The 13,884-nt window shown below is 37.8% G+C and overlaps 1 protein-coding gene across 1 annotated transcript in view; it reads left to right on the top strand.

The window, feature by feature from the left end:
- LOC140337646 (solute carrier family 22 member 20-like) overlaps positions 1-13,491 on the top strand; it is a 36,424-nt gene extending 22,933 nt beyond the window's left edge. The window contains exons 6-10 of the mRNA XM_072421404.1: positions 1,976-2,091; positions 7,785-7,999; positions 8,874-8,982; positions 10,386-10,589; positions 12,885-13,491. Of these exons, the coding sequence (XP_072277505.1) occupies positions 1,976-2,091; positions 7,785-7,999; positions 8,874-8,982; positions 10,386-10,589; positions 12,885-12,993 (753 nt within the window). The 3' untranslated portion in view covers positions 12,994-13,491. The remainder of the gene's footprint in view (positions 1-1,975; positions 2,092-7,784; positions 8,000-8,873; positions 8,983-10,385; positions 10,590-12,884) is intronic.
- Positions 13,492-13,884: the final 393 nt, after the last annotated feature.

Raw genomic sequence — 13,884 nt, 5'->3', positions numbered from 1 at the left:
ATTATTAGGCCTCTCATATAGCCCCCATTACATCTTTATATGCTTGGACCAGAGCCCCTTAGTGGGTTCAGTTAGAAATGATGTTGTGCACCCCTTTGGATGTTGAGACGTTCCCGTGGCTTCCCGCCAAACTGCGTTCCTCACATATGAGCCCCCATCTTAAGCACATATTGACAGTATGGGATTCTGTGCGTTAGTCCAGTGGTCTGATGTCGTCATTTCTACCTCTACTCTCTATACTACACAACCCGTTGTTTCTGCCAGGTAATAAATCACCTGGAGCATTTGCCTGGTGGAAATCTCATAACTTCACCATAGTGTACTCACTTCTTACCTGAACTGGTATCATGAGTTGGGAACAAATCAGAGTCTCACATGAGGCCCCTGGTAGGAAGTATTTCCAATATATTCAACTCAGACACTGGTTAAAATCTCTGTTAGGTTCGGGAGATGTTCCGCTAGATTTGTTATTTGTCTTCAGAACCCTATGTCGCCAAAACTGATCTCTACTTTTTTGCTGAATTAAATAAATTAAACTCTCCAAGAGATCATAAATATGTGGCTGACTGGGGAAACGATTTTCGTTGTTCCAAGACAAATGAGGTCTGGCACCATATGTGGCCCAAATTGACTTTATGTTCCATTAATATAGTAACCATTGAATCTGCATGTAACGTCATGAATAGATGGTACATGGTCCCAGCACACCTGAAACATTGTACCACAAATAGATGGCGATGCTGTTTCAGGGGCTGTCACAAACTGAGTTCGGTTATACATATCTGATGGAATTGCTCACTTTTAATTAGATTCTGGGCAAAGGTCTTCTGACTGTTGGATAAAATGTTTCAGACACATTTGTCCAGAGATCCATGGCTGGCATTATTGCATTTCAAACCGCAGAACCTTTCAAGGGTTCAATTTAAATTGTGTACATATATTCTCATAGCTGCTAAGCAAGCGATAGCAAACAGCTGGAAGAAACAATTGAAAAAAAACTAAGAGTTGATAATATCTGTATAAATGAAAAGCTGTCTAGTACATTAAACCATAATCATTCCAAATTCATGCAGGTCTGGGAACCCTGCGTCCAATACTCTGTACCGAATTTGAATATGTCGGTCTTGACAACATGGTAGATGTTCCCCTGGTTGTTTCGGAATGTTGTCACTGATTACCCTTATGCTGTTGTTTAAGTAAAAATACTGGTTAGGTACCCAGCTTTTAGGTTTTATAATTTATTGTTATTGGTGTCCTTCGCCTTCCTTTTTTTTATGTTATTACTTTTTCTGCATTGTATGCGATATATGTTTATGGATGCAGTTGTTAACAAAAAAAAAAAACAATAAAATATATTGAAAATAAATAAGGGTTAGGGGTAAGTGGTTATCTGCTAGCCATTCCCTTTTAAATCAGCCTTAACCTTCCTGGCAGTATTCCTAAGTGTAACTCGGGGTTAATTATAAGTTCCAAAGCAGTAACCCTGAGCCACACTCGGGGTGGAATTGTAAAGGGCTTACTCGGTCCCCACGAGCATGTGGCCTCTTCCAGCGCCGCCCGCCTGGCATCTGCATCCCCTGATGATGTCCACCTAGCATCTGCGTCCCCGACGTGTAAGCGTGCAGCTGCGGTGCGCTGGGGGGGGTGGGACCTGGCAGGAAATTTAAAATAACGGCTTTGACATTAAAAAATGTACTGCTTTGATGTACTGTTATATCAATCCAAAATACATAAACAGCAATAAATATCTGACAGAAGCTTTACCCCTTCCCTCTCTATCCAAAGCAAAATCATTGTTATGGTAAAACTTTTTAAACATTCACATAAGCAATAAATGGAACATATCTACTCCAACATTCAGTTTCCACTGCACCTCCTTATGTTTTATTCATAAGTGGACCTGAATGTTACGTAAGCAGTGTAAAGAATAATATGTGAGCGCATTCTAATGACGTCCTATAACCTTATTTTACAGACTTTATTTGTTCACATGGAGTCTGAGTTATCTACCACAAAGCAATCTCATTCCCTACTAGATCTTTTCCACACTCCTGGAATGCGCCGGATCACAATCTTTCTCATGCTTGTTTGGTAAGTACATTTTTTAGACTACTTACAGTAGGCTTTGTCCCTGGAGCTGCCACAGCATAGAGCAATGTATTTATCTGTCTGCTATAGCTAATGAACATGTTAGTCCTTATAATACTATTCCAAAACCTGGCATCATCACGTCTCTCTGGGGGGGAACTTTCTACATATCTACCTAGACCATGCATCCGCGGGTCTGTGAGATTAGTGGTACGCAAGCTCTAAAAGGTTGGGGACCACTGCTTTAAGGAGGAACTAAACTGAAAACTGTCTAAAACAAAAAAAAATATGATTTACCTTTAATCCCGCAGGGCAGTTTGATCCATTAGGAGGTGTCTTCCGTTGGGTGCTGCTTCGTCCTGGCATCCGTCCCTGAGCGGGCGCTCCTGCCTGGCGCCATCTTTTCCTTTTCTTCCTGGTTCTTCTTATTACGTCACCCGAGCTCAGGTCTGGGTCGGGTGATGTAGGAAGAAGAACGAAGGATGGAAAAAAAACTTGCTGATCTCACTGTTCTTTTTTTGGGCATGCGCAGAAAGAGCACCCAAGAGCCTCCCGGAATGTGTGACGTAATTTTAGGAATTTTAGGAATCCCATTCATTCTAAGAATTAGGGGGCGGTGTTGAACTTAAAAAAAAACAAACAACAAAATTTTCACTTTTCATAAAAGGGTAGTATACCCTTTTATGTAACGTGTAATTTCTGATTTTGGGTACACTTTAAGTGATGGCTTAATTTTAGCAAAGAAAGATAATAAAAGAAAAAAGGAGCCTAAAAGGTCCACCTGCTGGATGTTTATGAAAATGCAGCATATGAAGATAACCTTACTAAAAGAAAATGTATTTGTTCCTGTTTTTAGTCTTCCACTATCATGGGTGAACCTGGTTGATCCAACAAACCTAGAATGGATTTACTAAAAATCATTTGCTATTAGTTGGCAAATTTGTAATTGGCAACTATGGGACAGATCTATTCCAGGTTTGCTGGATTACCATGATTTTCCCATCATAGTCTATAATCTCCAGTCTTGGGGAGCTTTATTAAATCAGACTCATTGGGCCTGATTTAATAAAGCTCTCCAAGGCTGGAGAGGATACACTTTCATCAGTGAATCTGGGTGATCCAGCAAACCTGGAATGGATTCCCTAAAATACATTTGCTATTTGTAAGCAAATGTTTTCAATCCTGGACCAGGTGCTTTCCAGGTTTGCTGGATCACCCAGCTTCACTGATGCAAGTGAATCCTCTCCAGTGTACAATTGGTTTGAATATTTAAGGTGTGATTGGTGATTACTTTTTAATTTTACAACCCCCCAGTCATATTTACATAAACAACAACATTATTGTGGTATACTAGTGGTACCAATCGGAGAGAGAAAAGGAGGGTTTTTTTGGCTTAATTATGTAGTGTTCCAAAATCTATACAAACATTTTTTTCATAACAGAATAGTAAATTTAGGATACAAACTTTTTTTTAGATCACATGTATGACCCTTATGCCAGCTGCATTATTTTCATGCAGTGGGGAGGGGTCTTGTTCTATAAAGCTATACAATACCTTCTATAATTGCTATATATTACATACAGTATGTTATTTCATATCCCATAAATCCGATGCGTTTCGCCCTACTGGTCTTCTTCAGGGAATTGGGGAACCTTAAAGGTTATATTAATAGAAATAGTATAACATTAGCTTTTGAAAAGTGTCATTATATATTATACATATGTACATTATATGTCTTTTTCCAACTTACAATGGGATAAAACCCAATTATGCTTAAATGTTATTGACATAATTATACATTAAATTATTTAAACCATAACATAAATTATATTAACAGATCATGTACTTTTACGCGACTTTTAGTGTTCCATATATGTTCCATATTTAGGTATAAAATAAAACACAAATAAGTGTAAGATAATTATAACAGAAAACTTACTTGGTGTTTGTTACTTCTTTGTCACAAATACCATAGGAGCATACATAAGGATTATATATGAATAATTTGTTGGTCTGACAACTTGTAATCAAGACAGCGATTCTCAGATTTTCACTTACTCTATTTGGTGGAATGTACTGTTGTCAACAAAAAGGGGGGGGGGGGGATTACAGGAATTATTTAAAACTTATTGTATTGTTTAGGCCTGGGTGGATGTTGGCTTTAAGCATTGAAATCCACTTGGTTTCTAACTGTAATAATTTCCTATCAAAGTCCCCACCTCTGGTATTTTTTGAAATGTGTTCTAAAGCAGGGGTGTCAAACTTAAATACACAGAGGGCCGAAATGAAAAACCCAAACCAAGTCAGAGGCTAAATTTGAAATTTTTTTAAAAAAACAGGAAGTAATTCCTTTGAATTAAATATATTTTTTTTATATGGAAACAAAGAGGTATTGCTTAACATGCAATCTGGAACAAGAAAATACTTGGCAATGCAATGTAAGCACTAATTGGCCTCTAGCTACAGTTCTTGAATAGGTTTGAATAAAGATGGCATGAATGTTAACAATCAATTGACACCAAATAATGAAATGAATGTTACACATGTATAAATTATGTGCTCATATCTGATATCTTTAAAACTCTTGTTAGAAAAGAAAAAGAAGGTTATTTACAAAAGAGACAGAAGAGTGACATCTTTTTGATGGTTTCACACATTTCACACAGATGATTACCTTGTACTTTATCCCCTGAAGAAGCCCAGTAGGGCGAAACGCATCGGGTTTATGGGATATGAAATAACAACATACTGTATGTAATATATAGCAATCATAGACGGTATTGTATAGATTACTAGAACAAGACCCCTACCCACTGCATGAATATAATGCAGCTGGGATAAGGGTCATACATGTGATCTAATAAAAAGTTTGTATTTTAAATTTACCATTTTGTTATGAAAAAGTTGTATGTAAAGATTTTGGAACACTACATAAATAAGCCAAAAAAACCCTACTTTTCTCTCTCTGAGTGGTACCACTAGTATACCACAATAATGTTGTTGTTTATGTATCCTCTCCAGCCATGGAGAGCTTTTTATAAATCAGGCCTATTGTGTTCATCACATTCATAAAATGTCAATCAGTTGGCATAGTCATCACTATTTGACAGGTTACTGGTTGTACTACTGCTTAGTAGTGATGATAGAGGTCAGTAGTGTTTGTGTTAACTTGTTATCTGATCTCATAGCAACATAGTAACATAGTAGGTTAGGTTGAAAAAAGACATAAGTCCACCAAGTTCAACCACTACCGAAATAAACATATCCCAGATATAAAACCTTAGAGACATAGTTGATTCAGAGGAAGGCAAAAAAACCCCGGTACAATTTGCTTCAACAGGGGAAAAAAAATCCTTCCTGATTCCATGAGGCAATCAGATGTTCCCTGGATCAACAGTCACTGTTATTTTTACTTTAAAGCCCTAATACCCAGTTATATTCTGTGCTTCTAGAAAAACATCCAGCTTTTTCCTAAAGCAATCTATAGTAGTTGCTGAAACTACTTCCTGAGTGTAAGGAACTTACCTGTCCAGCGAGCCAGCGGCATCCCTGCAGATCACAGCCGCAGAGGGAGACGCTGCAGCAGCAGGCAGCATGGACAAAGCTTCTGCCCTGCTCGCAGCATGTCTCTCCCTGCAGGCCGAGGAATCCGTTCTAGCCGAACTACTGTTCGGCCAGGCGGCATCCCCAGCATCCATATGGACATTATTAGAGAAAGTCCTGTTCTCAGCACTCCTATGGATGTGCAAAGTAGGGCACGTCCCAGGGGTACTGTGGGAAGAGGTGCACGTGCTACCACGAGTTCCTCTTATACCCCCTGGGGGCGTGGCACTCGGCTGCCTCACCACGGGGCGGGAGATAGTTTGAATTCCCAGCAGCCAATCGGCTGCAGGGGATTCAGTTACCCCCAATCAAATGGCGCATGGTCATTGGGCCATTTAAGGAGAACCTGTCCTGAACACCATTGCCCACTATAAGTCTCTGTGAGTACAGTGTGCTTGGGTGCGTTCTCTGTGTTGGCTCATATTAACCTGTTGTGTCATTATCAATAGCGACCTGGTTTGATACCTGATTCTGCCTGAACTCTGCCTGCCCTGACCTTGGATTGTTTGTGACCACTCTTGCCTGCTGCCTGCCCTGACCTCGGATTGTTCCTGACCTGTCTTTGCCTTACCCTCCTGTACCATGCTTATCGGACTGATCATCTGTGATTAACCCTTACCTTGTTTTATGACTACCAATAAAACTTGACAAAAGGATTCTTGGAGTTAGCTGTGGTTTGTGTGCCCAGGCGCATTACACTGAGGGAGCTGATTCCACATTTTCACGGACCTTACAGTGAAGAATCCCTTCCTTTTCAGGAGCTTAAACTTATTTTCCTCTAGACGCAAAGAGTGCCCTCTTGTTCGTATTAATGATCTCAAAGTGAATAATGGGGAAGAGAGTTCTCTATATGGACCGGTTATATATATTTTTACAGGGTGATTATATCCCCCCTTAAACGTCAATTCTCAAGGGAGAATAGATTCAGTTCAGCTAATCTGTCCTCATAGCTGAGCTCCTCCATTCCTTTTATTAATTTAGTTGCCCTTCTCTGCACTCTCTCCAATTCAACAATGTCCTTTTTGTGAACTGGTGCCCAAAACTGTACTGTATATTCCAGATGTGGTCTGACCAATGCTTTGTACAGGGGCAGGGTAATGTCTCCATTTCTGCAGTCTATTCCTCTTTTAGTACAAGAAAGTACTTTACTAGCTTTGGATATTGCAGCTTGGCATTGCATGCTGTTATTAAGTCTATGATCTACCAGAACCCCCAGATCCTTTTCCATTTCTGACTCCCCCACATGTATTCCCCCTAGACAGTATGAAGCATGCATGTTGTAAGCTCCCAAGTGCATAATTTTACATTTATCTATATTAAATGTCATTTGCCACTTGGCTGCCCAATCAAACAGTACATCCAGGTCTGCTTGTAGATTATAGACATCCTGTATGGACCTAATTCCATTACATAGTTTGGTGCCATCTGCAAACACAGAAATGGTACCTTTAATCCCAAACTCTATATCATTTTTAAAGATGTTAAACAGTAAAGGTCCCAACACTGAACCCTGGGGTATACCACTAATAACCTTAGACCATTCAGAATATGAATCATTAATTACAACTCTCTGGATGCGATCTTTAAGCCAATTCTCTATGCATTTACAAATTGACTTTTCTAAACCTATCGACCCATACCATTATAAATGGGACTTGTATTGTAGGATCAATATAGCACTTCAATGATGAATGCAGAACTTGGATTTATAATCATTAAATATATTCAATAATAAATATATTCAATATTAAATATGTTTATCACTCCTGTTTCTTCCTGATTTTCAAAGCTATACAAAAATTGTGTTTTACTGTTTCTTCATGTAATGCAAATCTGTGAGTTGGCTTATTTCATTAAAAATAAATGCTGGTGATATGTTATTTCAACAAATGATTGATGGATATATTTTATTTCTATAAAATTTTGCTAAAAAATGTAAAATAAAAACGTTTTCATATGCATATATTTTTTTCTCCTGAGTCTTCCATGTTTTTCTTATGGTTGCTATCAACATGATCCCTAATTAGCCTTGGCTAAAGCATGATACAGTGGCTGCAGTAAATAAACAGAAGTTTATGATTTTGTTTTACAGGTTCTCTACTAGTTTCGTTTTTTATGGCCTTGGTATGGACCTGCAGAATTTCGGAATCAGCATTTTTCTGCTGCAGTTTGTCTTTGGAAGCATTGATCTACCAGCTAAACTTGGAGGAGCCATTCTGATGAGCTGTATGGGGCGCAGAGTGACACAGTCAGGGTCCCTGATTCTTGCTGGAGTTGCTTTGCTTTGTAATGCTTTTCTACCTCAAGGTCAGTTCATCAATGCAGAGTAGAGATGGAAGTATCTAAAATTATTAAAATGATTTTGAGCACTGCTATAAAAAAGTAGCATTCGGGGAGATAGCTAAATATTGATAAATAACATATATCTTGTAGCATTTGTTCAATCCAGCAATACCCTAATCCGGCAAGTATGACAAGTTTATATGTGATCTATTAGCAGGGCATTTTCATGTGGTAGAACTTTTCTGCAAATTTTGACTTTGAAAAAGTCAGAAGATTCAGAGCAGTGATGAACTGCACTGATTTTTCATCCAAAATATGTGATCTGTAGAGATGGGCAATGGGATGTAAAAAAAACTGTCAACCGATAAACAAATTGCATGTAAACTCTACTAAAGCAGCAAAGGCAGAGTTGTTATGTCACTACAAGATCACATAGCAGGATCAACAGGTCATTTTCATTAGTTGATGTTTTTTTTTTAAATATGAGGAAATGCTTATGTATTGGTGATATGTACTGAGCATATATACTTCTTTTTTTTAATTCATATCATTTATAATGACTTTGTTATTTTACAATGGCACAACTGACCTCTAATAATTATATTTGCCATTCTTTTGACATTCATTCAGGAGACCTTTTCCTAAAATAGTCTCACACTGCTCTTGTCATTCAAATAATGCTCAAAGTCTTCATATTCTGAGTTTTGGACCCAAACTTCCTTTTCAGGTATTAATAGATGGAAAGTGATCCCCATTTATACCTATCCTAAGATAATGCAGCTCAGTAGATAGTTTTTTTTTGTTTTTTAGTAAAATTGTATTGTGTGAAATCGCTCACCTTAGTTACAGCCTCAGTTATTCACAAAAAACTTTCTCTTTTCTCTTTGGTATTTTCCAGATCTGCGAATTGTTCGAATAGTGTTGGCTGTGTTTGCCAAAGGCTGTCTGGCCTCATCTTTTTGCTGTGCCTACTTGTATTCTATTGAGCTCTTCCCAACTGTTATCAGGTATTTTGACAACACATTCACTGGTTTACCAGGACCACCTACCTATACAGAATAAATAATATATATACCGGTATATATATATATATATATATATATATATATAAGGAGCTAGGCTTCTCCTTAGTGTTCTAACATTTATTGTGATCCTTTTATGTTTTTATCATTTGAAGTGTCTGTCTCCAGATTACAATTTATTGACAAATGTACATATGTATGGTGTCTTAACACATGAAAGGACATTAATGTGCATTCCCTAAAGCAGCCTAAATGCATTATAGTCCTCTACAATACAGGTCCGCTGTCTTAGTGGGTGCTATTATTTTTTTTCCAATTTAATAATTTTATTTTCTAATACAATATATACATAATGGGGAGTTTTTGTGTTGACTGATTGTCATTAAGGAGTGAAACAAACAAACCTGACCTTTTTTCTGGCACATTCTTTAGAAACGTATTAGCTTAAACAACTGATTGAGCATTAATATAATTTAGACAGGTGGCAGTCTGGTTGCACGCAGAAAAATAGTTGTTTGGTTTGCTTGGCAATAGTGAGGCCATACTACTGATACTGTATATGAGCATCTCAGGTTAGGTAGCAGATTCGTGTGGAGGAGTTTCTTGTAACTTGTTGTTTTTTTTTGATAACATGGTAGAATTCTCTTGTACCATTGCAGCAGTAAAACTGAGTTTTGGATTGGAGATTAGGTTACAAGTCATAATGAAGAGCTCATAATAAAAATATTTATTTTTACCATACAGCAAGACAACAAGCCATGGTCCACAATAAGTATATGGAAATGCCTGAATTCTCATAGCCTGGCAAATTTCAGATTTTTGTTGACATTAGGTGATCATTATATATACAAGTCTCCATTCAAAAAATATAGAATCCTTCCTGGAGAATGGAAAAGTTTAATTACTGTTTTGTATTTTGCAACTGTAAAAATAGTATACTAGATGCTTCAAGACTGTCTGCTGTGCACACTGGAATCTACTTCAAAAGACATGGACTTGCATGTTTGAGTATGTGAAATTGTAAATACCTTGTAGAACTCCCCAGGATCACCAAAGCTTGGGGAATTCTAATATGCAAAAGTTACTAAATTACCTGAAGTCATAATTGGCCAATTCCTATTTATTTGCCCTAGTATTAGTCAATTCTTGTCCAAGGCATGAAAGGCACCAGGGTTATCCATAAAACAACCTCTGGTAATAAAAACCCTATTTGCATAAAAGAGCTACACAGGCTTTAGGACTCCAAAGGAACTCTACAAGGAAATCTAATATTGCTGACTTTGCACAGAAGCCTGCACTATAAACCACCCTGGTAAACTTATATCATCAGCAAGTACAGGCAGAAATTATCTGTTTTAACTCAACTCTGTTTATCTTTTCTCTTTCAGACAGAGTGGAATGGGAGTTGTAGCTATGACAGCTCGCATGGGATCAATGGTCGCTCCACTGGTGTTGATGTTATCAGAGATTTCTCATAAATTTCCACCAGCAACATATGGAGTGGCAGCAGTATTATCTGGGATTGTAGCTGTGTTTTTGAGTGAAACGTGTAATCTACAGTTGCCAGATACAATAGAAGAAGTTGAAGCCAGGTAAAGTGACTATTAATTATTCCTACTTTTTGGATCTTGACACCTGCCAATCTTCAGATTTCCTTAGGTGGTATTATTAATAATACTATTAATAAAAATAACAATAATAATATTAAATAACAGGCTTTATATAGTCCCAACATATTACGCAGCATTCTTCATTAAAAGGGGTTTGCAAAGGACAGATGAATACAGACAGTGACACAGAAGGAGAGGAACCTGCTCCAAAGAGTTTACAATCTAGGAGGTGAGGGAAGTAACACACAATAGGAGGGGAGATATGTAGAAGTGGAAAGTAGTGACGGTTTCAAAAGACAGAAGAAGATGAGTAGGGAAGTTTGAAAAAATGGGTTTTGAGTGCTCTTTTAAATGAGCAGAAAGTAGGATGAGGAAGACCATTCCAGGGAGTAGGAGCAGCTCTAGAAAAGTCTTGGAGCTGTGCGTGAGATGAGGTTATGATTGAGGAAGTCAGTAGTAGGTCATTGGAACAGCTAGGGGAGTATTTTTTACCAGGTCAGAGAAGTAAGTGGGATAAGAACTGTGGAGGGATTTGAAGGTAAAGTACGGGAGCTTGCATTTGATTCTAAAGTGAAATGGAAGTCAATGAAGAGAACTACAAAGGAAGGCAGCAAAAGAAGAGTGGTGGGAAGGATGGATGAGTCTGGCTGCAGCATTCATAATATAGAGGAGGGAGTCAGGTTAGTGGAATACCAGAGAGGAGGATGTTACAGTAGTCAAGACGAGAGATGATAAAAGCGTATACAAGGGGATTGGTGGTCTTTGGAGACAGGTAGGGGCAGATTTTGGAGATGTTGCGTAGGTGAAATTGACAGGACCTGAATATGAGGGGTAAATGAGAGGGCAGAATCAAAGACACCAAGACACCATGCCTGAGGGGAGCGACGAATACCAGCGTTGTTAACAGTTAGGAATATGTCAAGGGGATATTTGGATTTGGGGTGGGGGAGATGATAAGTTCTGTTTTATCCAGGATGAGTTTCATAAATCTGTCAGACATCCATGATGATATGGCCGACAGGCAACATGAAACCTTATCCAGGATTTAGGAAGACAATTCAGGGGTGGACAGATAGATTTGAAAAATGGATGAAGAAAAATTAAAAAAAAAGAATTGGGGAGCAGTGGTGGGAACGGTGGAGCAAAGACTAATGTCTGTAAAAAAGGTGGGGGTGTTAGATTTTCCAAGGTATATAAACAACTGTAGTTGGAAGAGAGGAGAAACTCTGTCCAGTAAAACCATGCACTGCATTTTTTTTATTTGTACCCAAACTGGTTAGGTCTTCCATATGTCTAATTTTGCTGACTTTCCTGAACCAGTGTAGCAGAGTTTGAGTGACAGGCTGCTTCCAAAGAACTTGGATGAAAAACAGATTCATATAAGTCTGATAATAAGAGAATAAAAAAAAATGTGGAGCAGTTCTCCTGAAGAGGTACCACACCACCAGAGTTGCCTACATTTCCAGAATCTCAAAGAGGACAAATCAGAATCCTCAAAAACCAGAGATAATAGGCCAATGGTCACAGCAGAAAAAGTAAAAATCTGTACATTTGCCAATCTAGGATATAAATTGAAATACCCTATCTTGAGAGCCAGCAGGAAAGAAGGATCACCCAATATTGGGATAAGGGGGGTGGTCGAGTACAGATAGATCCAGCCACAAAAATAGACTGAACAACCGAAAAGGAAACCCCAGTGGTTAGGTGAGATAAGTGGTTGTGTCACACAAAGACAGCACCTTAATAGCTTAATAGCAATGGGGATTAAAGCTTGTTCCTCAGCAGCCCAGATCCTAATGGGAGCATGTCAGCACCAAACAAGGATTTGGGTAAGAGGAAATCCAGTATAGTAAAGTCTGATATCCCTGTCTGTTGGTGCGTTTTATTCCTGCTAGTTTGCCAGCTCATTCAAAATTACTTTAAAGTGGCTTGGATAGAGCTAAAGAAAGCCCAAGGGATGTAAATAGGTAATAAAACCTAAAAAACAACAAATCAAATAAAAAACAACCAAATATTTATAATGGCAAAAACAATCCCCAAATATTTATTAAAGTAAAAATCACTAGATAATAAAGTGACTGTTTAAAAAAAAAAAGGTTTGTGCAAGACAGTGAAGTATAGACTTGCTGCCCACTGGAGTGGTATTTATTTTTCTATTGTTAAAATTTTTTGGGATTTTTTTGTGAACTTTGAGATTTCAGTCAAAATTGAAATTGACATGTTCTCCCAAAACAGAAAGACAATATCCATATATGTAATCTCTTTACCTTTTTACAGATCTAAAGGTAAAAATATATCCAAGATGATCACAAAAGAGGAAGTCCCCCTTACACAGAACCAACCTCCGACTCAGTCTCCAAAAAGACTCTTGGTGGAAACGGTGTAACCAGTTAATTCTGGATGCAACAAACATGATATATGTTGACAATGTCTCTAGGAAAGCGGAAACTGCATATACAAATTCGACACAAACAAGACACGAAGAATATACATTTACCGCACAAGCATTTAGGAAAAAAAAATACAAAATCTTAAACCTGTTTCTTTTAAGCAATTCCTGGGACTTTTCTGTCCCTGAATCCTGATTTGTGTGTGGCTTCTGATAGGCAGATTGTAGTTTTACATTCATGATAAAAAGAACTCCTTTATTTCTAAGGTTTTGCTCATTGAGGTGTGCGAGCATTCATTCATGCACAGCTCTTTTAAGGTCTTGCCTCAGCATTTCATTAAAGTTAAGTTCTGGACTTAACTTTTGGAAAGTTAAGTTCTGGGCCATTGCAGCCCCTGTTACTTACCCTCTCAATTCCTATGGTATACGCTGTATCTGTTTTTTTATTTTGTTTTTGTTTAATAAATTTATATTTGCTTGTGTTTCTACATTAAACCTAAATATGAATGATGATGAAAAAGATTTGTATCAGTTGCAGCCTACATATTCCTTCAGTACATCTCTTTAATTTGTGAAGTTACCTGTTTTTAGGACAGTGAAAGCTAAAGTGTACCTGTCACATATACAATGTTTCATATTAAAGACACACAAATGTGTTGCCTATTTGTTTCCTAGGTAAAGACAAGATTCAGTAAGATCTTTGATCTAAAGAAAAAACGGAAAGTTTTTTAATTAACATGCAGCAATCATCATTACAAATACAATTATTGAATCCTATATCCGGGCTGCTTTTAGTTATGTCTAGTCCTTCCCCTGCATCACACTAACAATGGAAAGCCTTTATTGTTTTTTTTTTTTTTTTCTGTATCACGCAGGTATAGACATAGC

The sequence above is a fragment of the Pyxicephalus adspersus genome, chromosome 9 (assembly GCF_032062135.1).
Source record: "Pyxicephalus adspersus chromosome 9, UCB_Pads_2.0, whole genome shotgun sequence".
Lineage (NCBI taxonomy): Eukaryota > Metazoa > Chordata > Amphibia > Anura > Pyxicephalidae > Pyxicephalus > Pyxicephalus adspersus.
The sequence above is the reverse complement of the archived record's forward strand: the minus strand, read 5'-3'. Positions and strand labels throughout refer to the sequence as shown.